At 33.0% G+C, this 9,978-nt stretch overlaps 1 protein-coding gene across 1 annotated transcript; it reads left to right on the top strand.

The window, feature by feature from the left end:
- Nucleotides 1–1,348: 1,348 nt before the first annotated feature.
- Nucleotides 1,349–9,925, top strand: LOC135696443 (palmitoyltransferase ZDHHC16). Its single transcript, XM_065215833.2, has 11 exons — nucleotides 1,349–1,544; nucleotides 4,018–4,209; nucleotides 5,033–5,078; nucleotides 5,264–5,312; nucleotides 5,527–5,555; nucleotides 5,795–5,928; nucleotides 6,505–6,579; nucleotides 7,047–7,103; nucleotides 7,649–7,846; nucleotides 8,509–8,579; nucleotides 9,321–9,925. Exons 1-11 carry the CDS (start codon nucleotides 1,386–1,388, stop codon nucleotides 9,481–9,483), a joined length of 1,173 nt encoding a protein of 390 aa, XP_065071905.2. The 5' UTR covers nucleotides 1,349–1,385; the 3' UTR covers nucleotides 9,484–9,925.
- Nucleotides 9,926–9,978: the final 53 nt, after the last annotated feature.

The following is a 9,978-nucleotide window of genomic DNA, read 5'->3' as shown; positions in this document are numbered from 1 at the left end:
CATTAAGTGACAGCTTATTAGCTAAGAGCCATTCAGAAACATTTTTCATTTCATAATTCACTGTTTGTTCAATTGTGTTTAGGTTTTTATCAGCAAACAAAATACTTGTGTCATCGGCAAAGAGACGAAATTCAAGGACTTTGGAGGAGTTATATATGTCATTAATATAAAGCAAGAAGAGGAGGGGGCCTAATACGCTCCCTTGTGGGACACCACAATCAATTTTCAATTCTGCAGAGTTCTGGCCATTTACAGTAACAATTTGAGTTCTATTATCAGGTATGATTTAAACCAGGTGTGAACTACTCCCTAATTCCATAGTGCTTTAACTTATCTAATAGAATATTATGATTGACTGTATCAAATGCTTTGGACAGATCAAGAAATATGCAGCATGAAGTAAGATTATTCTCAATGTTGTTAATTAATTGTGACTGAAGCTCCAGAATTGCTGAAGTAGTTGATTTATTTATTTGAAATCCATATTGATGTTCAAAGATGATATTGTGTTGGTTTAAGAACTTAACCAAACGATTGTTCATTAGTTTTTCGAGTATTTTACTAAATATAGGAAGAATTGAGATAGGACGATAATTTCCAACTTCTTGTTTTGATTTGCTTTTGTAAATTGGTGTAGCCTAAGCAAATTTTAATTTGTCAAGGAAAACTCCCTCTGTGAACGATGAGTCAGCAATAGTTGAGAATGGTTTTGAAAGAGTATGACGAACAAGCTTAATTAACTCTGGGGGAACATCATCGGAGTCATTTGCTTTACTTTCATCTAGATTAGCAATGATGTCATTTACTTCTTCGGAAGTCACTGGATCTAAGAATATACTCTCAGGATTGTTATTGTGCATATAATTTGAAAAGTGAACTGATGATGGCTTCATTTTTTCTTGTAATTTTTGTACTATTGTTGTGAAGTACTTATTACAAGAGTTAGCAATTGTTTTGTTATCTGAGATGAGTTTCCCATTTACCTGTATATTTAGGACAGGATTTTTATTATTTATATTTTTGTTTATGATGTCTTTTACCCCAGACCAAAGTTTTTTAGAGTTTTTCTTAAATTTGTCAAAATAGGTAATGTAATAGTCGTTTTTACTTTATTTAATAAGATGATTAATTTGATCTCTGTAATATTTATCTTCCTTATAGTAATCCGACTTTTTTGTGTTCATAAATTTTTTATAATATTTATTTTTAATTGATGTTGATTTTAAAATTCCTTTAGTAATCCAAGGCTTTTGACGTTGTTTATGCATTTTTTTTAAATCTTTAAGATCTTTGGCACATGATTTAAGTTTTCCCGCCAACACCTGTACATGCCTTCTCAATGCGAGTGAAACCGAGACTTGCTTGCTTGAGCAAAAACTTTCAAAATGGGGTTGTACAGGAAGTTAAATGAGTATTATCGTGTTTTAGCTTTAACTTTAAGATCTTTGGCACATGATACATGTAGAAGTAGATACTTCATTGTAGACGCTGCTTTTGAGCCAGTGTATTGGTTTGTTGATAATGTCGCTTGTTACATAGGGATGGTGAGTCCGTTCATTGTTTATTAATTGTGGTTAGGCCAAATAGAAACTGTAAAAAACAGTGGACGCCATGCCAAAAATAGTGGCCGCCTCCTGTCCTTTAAAAGACAGACTCGCTTGTGTCTCAGCTCCGGGTGAAATTGTGGCTTGCCTAGAACAATCGTCTCAGATAAACAGGCTGATAAACAGACATGCAATTGAATTGCAGCTACACTTGCAAAAAAAGACTGCAACGCCGATTGCGCAAACTATATATACACAATTACACGCAGAAGGTCTTGTCAATAACTATCAAGCTTTCATATGTCTCATATGCAGTGCCTGTTGTATTTTGAGGAAATTCCCTTTGTTTATAGTGCAGGCACCACACACCTGTCTAAAGTGGGGGAGGGGGGGGGCTGAGATGGGTGTGACCAGAATATTTATGAGGTCACGCCCTTTAGTACGCCGGAAAACGCCTCTTTTAGAGAATACTTGCTTATTTTGACCAAGCTAACCAAGTTAAAAAAAACAATGTATCATTAAACAAGATAAAACACCAAGAAAATGAAGAAAAAAATGTTTGAACCCAATTAGAACTGCTACTGCATAGGATCCATTGGAGTAAAGGACCCGTTGGATCCTTTCTATTTCTAGTAAACTTTCCAAAAATTTTCTAAAACATTATTGCAAGAAATTGGGGAGGGAGCTAAACCCCCTGCTAGCCCAGTGGCTGCATGGTGTGTGGACTTTACTCAGGCTGCCATGCTTGAAGAGGCCCTATTGCAATGCAATTTTATAAATACACTTACGTTCAAAAAGTATTGGAACAAATTGGATAAACAAATATAGGCGTTGCATTGGATTCGGTTTTGCAACATATACTTTTTCAGATTTGGGCAGTCTTTCTCCAAAAAATCTAGGCCTATGTATCCCCAAAGTGGAATAAAAAGTTAAGAAAATGCTTCAACTTACAAGGTATAACCACGAAAACACAGGATCTTTCGATTTTCCTGATTATAACAGCAAAATATGCAGATGCAGAAGGGTTGTATGGCCAAACAATGGCAAAGACACATGACCTGCCAAAAATTTTAGAGATGTCCAAAAAAATTCAACTTTTTAATTTCACGTTTGCATAACAAAGAAATTTATAAAAGAAATTACAAAATCAAAATTTTAAGCTTCAAATAAAGTTTGCTACATCAACCAAAATGCTACAATTTTATTAAATTATTGCATTTATTCGAGTCACTTTTAAAACTGTGTAACATTCAAGGAGAAGCCATTGTATTTGTCGGCGATGTTTAATTTTTGTTTAAAGAGAGCATTTTCTTCCTATAAAGCTAAAAAATTGGTATTTTTTCATGATTTTTATAGCCATACTTTTGCTTATGTTCCAATATTTAGCTTCTTTTTACATGACAACATAATTTCTAGTAAGGATTCAAACCTATTACTTTGCAGTTCCCTCAGTAAAGACCTTCGTCTCACAGCGTTATAAACTTCTTCGGTCTACCATCCCTTTGTAAATTTTTTTCTGATCTTGCACGGAAAATCTTTTTACACACCAGAAAAGCTGCACTCATTGAGCAACTGACAATTGATGCAATTTTACGAAATCCATTTGTTTTAATTTAGTTGAAAGCAATTTGCAAGCACTTCTCTTAACTCAGTTCTTGAATTTCAAGAGCCTCCAGGTTTTCGTCTCAAGGCCTATAGAAATTGTATGGTGGACGTTTTTTTAATTGTTTGGCATACACATGCTTCAAAACATCAACAATGTCTCGTGAAAGTTTCATGGAAATAGATGCTGTACTTATTTAATGAGAAAGATTTTAAAAAATTCTTTTGATGTTTGTTGCATAAAATGTCTTCAAAATTTTGAAGTGTGTCCCAATACTTTTTGAACGTAAGTGTAGTTTTCCATGGTATGTTTCTTAAATTTGGAAAAAACCAAGCTTTTGTTCTATAATTTGATACCATTAAGCAATGTACCTGGTAAAAACTGGAAATATTTTTGTTTTGCATTGTTGAAAAAAATTGAAGCTCGTGGATGCAGATTAGTATTTACAATTTTGATCACAAATAAATCATGTCCTTCCTCCTTTATTACAAAGATTCATTTAATGAACAAATATGTCAAATTACAGACTTTTTGTCCAAATAAATGGAAATCATTTATCTCTATTTTTGCCTCATTGCAGAAATCCATAGTCTATTCATCCCCTCCCCCATTCAGCTTGGTTCCATTTATATACAATATCATGGAACTTTTTGGCTTCATCAAACTTTCCTTATTCAAATCCTCAAAGCTTTGTAGTTTTGCACTTCTAAGTTTTGAAAACACAACTTCTAAGGAAGCTATGTTCCAACTTAGAAAGTAAAAATGGATGGCAAGTGTTTGTACTAAAAAAATCAGTTGAAGTATAACGGAAAGGGTGTGATGAGGGGCATAAGTCTTAATTTTATGAGAACTATTTCTCTTTTGTTGCAGATATTTGTTGTCTTGGTGACACTGTTAACAGCTTCAGTTGTCATTATTTGGTATTTCTATTTGCTGCCATTGATTCGAACTTTCAACAGCTTGTGGGTTTTTGGTCACATAATCATTGCCCATTGGCTGCTTATCAATATAGTGTTCCACTATTTCAAGGCTGTGTTCACTGATCCTGGTATTCCACCTCAGGTAATTGTTATCGAAAATATGTCATACCCTAGTACAGTAGGCCCTCAATCTAAAAAGAGATAAGTATTGCAAAGTTCAACTAAATTATGCTGCCATTTCAATTGTTTGCAGTATTGAAACTATACAGAAACTTATTCTTGAGCACAGTCTGAATTCCGAGGAGCAATTCACTCTTGCAAATAGCGTACAAGATTTTTCCTAAAACAAAAGGATTTCTAGGTATTTTTGAATGACACAATAGGATTTTCAGAAAAAGTGTACGAGATTTTCTTGGAGTGATTTTCCCCTTTGCTGAATTCCATTTACATGTTTTTATGAAAGCTAAATATTCCATTTTAGATTTACCTTGAGAGCTCTATTTTGTCGCTGTTTAAAAGCTCCTGTCCTCAGTAAACTTTATATTCAAAGAAGAAAATAATGGAAGGTCCTTACCCAATCTTTTAAACTCCTTATACCCCATTTAAAAGTAAGGGCTAAGGAAAGGAGATAATTTTGAGGCTAATTTTGAAAGTTGTCACATACTTGCATTTCACATTAAATTCATGCTTAATGAAGTAAAAGCTTGTTTGTCCAGTTCTCATTTTATTTTTCTGGTATTCATTGAACTCTTGATACAAAGCAGATAGGTATTCATTTAACAATCTTCAAGCATCGTTGCTCTAGTTGGTTTCAAAGCATCCTTTGCATGTAAATATTCAAGATCAGTATTTTTTTCATTAAATGAAGTCATAAAATTCAATTTATTTAGTGTTTCAGAAAATGGTTTTCTGAATGCTAACAGAGTTGAGCTAAAGCAGGCACTCCTACATGTTTATTATTCTAGGGAACACCAATGGAGAAGATTACAAGTGCACTTGTTTGCAGAAAATGTGGGTAGCAGTGCTGTTTCATGTTAATCTATATCTGTTTTGTGTTGTTGTGTTGTTTTTAACAAGCTCTGTATCATTTTAAAAGATCGTTTAAACTCCATTTCATTTTTTGATCAAAGACCTTTTATTCTTTGAGTGTCTAATCAATTGCTGTTTTGACTGTTTGCATTCTACCATTTCTCCAGGCATTCAGCCAAAGCCTCCAAGAGCACATCACTGTTCTGTTTGTAACAAGTAAGCCTCTATAGCTCTTAATGGTTTTTGTATGCTTTCTTAAACACTGTTTCTCTTTATGCTCGTGTCTGCAAGCTTTTCAAATAGATACAGTAACACTTTAGATCTTAGGTGTCCAATAACTTCAGATGGACTATCATTGCTTTAAATACAATACATAATGACAGAGGCACATAAATAATGACAACTTTGAGAGTGCTTTTATCTCTTTCAGATGTTTTTTGAAGATGGATCACCATTGTCGTATCCTTCACCTTTCACCCATCCAAGCTCTAATTTTGTACTAAATATGGTACCATTAATAATGACATTGTGCATCCCTCTCCCAGTTGATATATCTGCTTTCAAGTACATATGCACCAGCTTTGAAATGAGCTGGGTTGATATTAGAATAAACTTAAATTGTAAAATTAATCTTACCTACTAAATAACTATATATTTATTAATTTTGCCCTTTTTTATTCCTTGACCCAATATTTTAGCTTGGATGAACAACTGCATTGGCTTTTACAACCATAGATATTTCATACTGTTTTGCATTTTCATGTGGCTTGGAACTCTATATGTCTGCTTTACCACTTTTGATTTATTTACTTATCACTTTTTTCATCCAGCGGTGTGTATATGTATTTAGTCTGATGATATATTTATCCCCTTGAAATGTTCTTACTACTGAGGAAAATAATCAATGAATTTCAGCCATGATATTTATCCATGTTTTCATAAAATCTTTTTGTGAGTCATGAATAAGCTTTGGGTAAAGGATAAGCTCCCAGATGAGGAATTATAATAGTGTGGGATCTCTTTTTCAAATTTAATTATATTTTCATAAAATGTTTTGTGAGCTTGAATAACCTTTAGGTAAAGTATAAGCCCCAATATGAAGAATTTTAAGTGTGGGTCCTCTTTTACTTTAAGAAATGATTTTATTTATCATATTTAATCATCTAGCTTTGCCAGTTTTTTTGTAATGATGCTGTCAATTCAAAAGTAACAAAACCTTCAAGAAAATTCAATCAGTCTACAGGTATAATTTTGCAACTAAACATGGACAAACTTTTCCAACAGATAAAACCATGATGGGGTCATATTGATGTAATCAGACCTTCTTTAATCTCTCCCCCTATGAATATGAACAGATTTTCAAAGAATTAAAACTTGTCAAGACAGGAATTTTTTTTCATTTTTGCAGACAATTTTTGACACAGAAAAAAGAGAAACAAATAATATCTTCTTGAAATTTGGCCCTGCAATTTTTTTTAAAGATGTAAGTAAACAAAGGTATCATTGATGATTGTTTTTATGAACTTGAATCTTTTTAAATGATATTCGTAATTGAAGCAATACAAAGGCATTTTTTGATCAAATAAGAGGTCGGATGGAAATCTAATGAAGCACATCTGGTGTACAATGTTTTCCTGGAGCAGAGAGTTAGGTTGGGGTGTGTTTAGGCAAATTTGGGGCACACAAAATCATGTGTATAAAAAATATATTTAAAGAAGAAATGAATAAACAAAATAACAACTTTGCTTGGAGAAGCAAATTATTATGTGAAAACTTTGGTGGGCAAATGTTTAGTTTTAGAGCTCTGTGGTTCCAATGTCATTCTGGATTTTTAAACTTATTGCAATGGATGGTGGTTGACACCGCATAGTTTAAGCCTTTTTGTAAAAACATTAAGAAACAAATAATTAAAATCATTTTTATATTATATTCACTGATTTTTTCTTTCAGCTTCTACAGTCTGTGAAAACAGTAGAGCAAAGCTCAGCACCAATTTTTAAGTATAGGGTAAATATTTGTTTGAAAAGATATCAATAACCCTGTTGATTATGAGAACGGATGTTGAGCAAATGATTTATGAATTATGATACAACTATTCACAAAGAGAATTAAATTTTCTGCAATTTGTGTTGTTTGAAGATAACTTTTAAAACTCTTGCACCCATATCTTCTAGTATCTTAATATATGAAGTACTGATGAAAAATTTCTATCAGAAGGAGAAAATTTTACACTTGTTTTTTATAAAAACGGTCTGAACCCTTTTACGATGTCGTAAAATTGTGGAAGATTAATAAACCATGAATTACTATGTCAAGCAAAGCTTGAAAACCTGAAATGTAAAACAAGGAAGCAGATTGAACTTGAAAAATGGGTGTAACACCAAGCAAGGAAAGAAAAAATGTTAGATTACGACTTACTTTTGTTAACTGTATCTTTACAGTACTTATTACAGAATATTTTGTCACAGAACCCATTTCTGCAACATAAATTCCCATTTTTCTGAAGATTTTTTATTGTGTAATTCATTTCACTGTATACCTTCTATTTTCAGGATCATCCAGGTGGCTGGGATCATTCTGACAGTTATGAGCACCTTGCAATTATTTATCTGTTTCTGCTTTGTTCTGCTGTGACCTGTGCCTTAGGATTACTCAATTTGTGGCATATGTGGCTAATATCACATGGACAGACTTCTATAGAAGCTCACATAAATACAAAGGAAAAGCAAAAGGCCGCAAAGCGTGGAATGGTACACTTGCTTTCCTATTTTCTGATTAACTTTGATTGCTTCGATCGCTTCCTGACTTTTATTTTGCAATAAAGAATGATAAGATTGTGATAGATTCGGATAGATGCTACTGTGTAAGTTATGTCGATTCACAAAAGTTATAACAGTATTCATAATAAGATTGTTTCCCATAGCAAAAAATGGAAAAATTAGTATATAAAAGCAGCTACACTTTGTTTTGTTAACAAGATTCTGGTTTTTAAGAAACTATTACTAGGATGGCCAAAATTTAGGAAACTTTAGTACTAGGCTCAAGAAAAACTATGAAACTGTAAAATTTCCATTTTTAAAAAACAAGTCCAAATATTTTCTTGTTATTTTTTTTGGAAAAAAATAGAGTACTTCAGGTTTTGATATTTGTTGGTTTTTCGTGACAATCTGCTTTTACAGTCTTTCAAAAAATACTCAACTTCAAAACAATGATAACTAGGAAACTTTTGGTACTAAGACTCCAAAATTTGGATGCCACATTAAGAAAATATTTTAGTACTTAGTTTTCCTTGCAACCCAGTGAACATGAAAAGAAGTAGAGGAATCTTTGCCTTGTTACATTTGTAATCATGTTTTGTTGTTTAAAAGAAAAAAAGTGGTTTTTGAAGTACCTTTTTAATCTCAATTTTTAGGGATACAATAACCCTTATGATTATGATTGGAAACAAAACTGGAAGTATCTTTTAGGAATCAACCATAGTAGGTAGGTCAATGTAGTTTCTCTATTTTCTTTTAAAGCCCCGTTCAAACAAACTGAACATTTCACTGAGCAACACTCTACATTTGCAAACTTGCTCAGCTCTGCTCGGCATGCTGCTCATTACAGAGTGGTCAACAAACTGAACATTGCACCCAACAATTTGATGAACAAAGAATAATTAATGTGAATGCCTGCGCAATGAGAAATGAAAGTTTTGCACAAAACTATTGCAAATCAAAAGGCCTTCTTAATGTTGTCAAAATGGCGGGCTTTCATGATGCAATTAAACATTTTAGTGTGCACAAAACTCTCAAGGTATTCTTGTGCAAAGCTTGAATTCACTGCATGAATTAGGCAAGTGCGAGTTGAGCAAAGTTCAGTTGGGTGGTCAAACAAACTGAACATCACTCAACAACATCTCTGACAAAAGTTTAATGACTCTCTCAACATTTTCTGATCACCGTCAAACATCTCTGAGCAGGGCTGAGCAAAGCTGAGGAAGTGGTCAAACGAACTTAACTTCTCACTTAGCAGGCATGTTGAATGTCGCTCTGTGAAATGTTCAGTTCGTTTGACTGGGGCTTTAGATTAAGAAATAAAAATTATGTTGCTATGTTAATGGAGGTTATTAACTTGCTTTGTTTTAAAGAACATCCTTGCCAGAAAACATGATTGAATTTTAAAGTTGTGTCCTGATAGATTCAATGAAAAAGTCCAGAAAATAATTTTTCTTTTTGTCCCCAGGTCATTTTTGTGTGTCCTTCTTCCATCTGGACACCTCCCCGAGGGAGATGGTATTCGTTGGCCAAGAAGTAAAAAGCCTCTTTACTATTATGATCAAACTATAGCAAGCCGATCCAGATGGACCTTCAATATGTCCAAGCTCAAAAAATTGTTCCGATGCTAAAAAGTTAAGCAGCCATAACAAACTGTGACAGGAATTATAAATATATTTTGTTTTAACAGGAGCTCATTAAACAAGGATTTTTCTATCCAGATCATGGATTAAGGAGGATAAACGCTAGTTATTTATACAAGGAAGTTTGTATATTGGGGTGGTGGTGTTAAATCCAGGCAGTTTTTCTGTGTTTTCTAGAAAAAATGAAACCATGAAGCTAATATAAAAACTGTTGTGTTTATAAATAATCAAGAAAGATATCCCCATATGGTGAAATTAGTCCACAAATTAAGATGGTAAAAAGTTTTTATATATGGTTTTTAAATATTTTACTGTCTAGCCAAAGGCTAGCTATGGAAATAATCTCCTCTTTACCCCTTAAGTCAATGAATTGCATTGTTTTTATATGTATGAATACAAACATAATCAAGCACAAATACTGATAAGCACAGTCTGATGTTGTATCTATTGGTTTTTTCTGATGCCTACATACGGAACGTTTTT

The sequence above is a fragment of the Rhopilema esculentum genome, chromosome 14 (genome assembly GCF_057945365.1).
Source record: "Rhopilema esculentum isolate cy_ngs chromosome 14, ASM5794536v1, whole genome shotgun sequence".
Lineage (NCBI taxonomy): Eukaryota > Metazoa > Cnidaria > Scyphozoa > Rhizostomeae > Rhizostomatidae > Rhopilema > Rhopilema esculentum.
The sequence above is the reverse complement of the archived record's forward strand: the minus strand, read 5'-3'. Positions and strand labels throughout refer to the sequence as shown.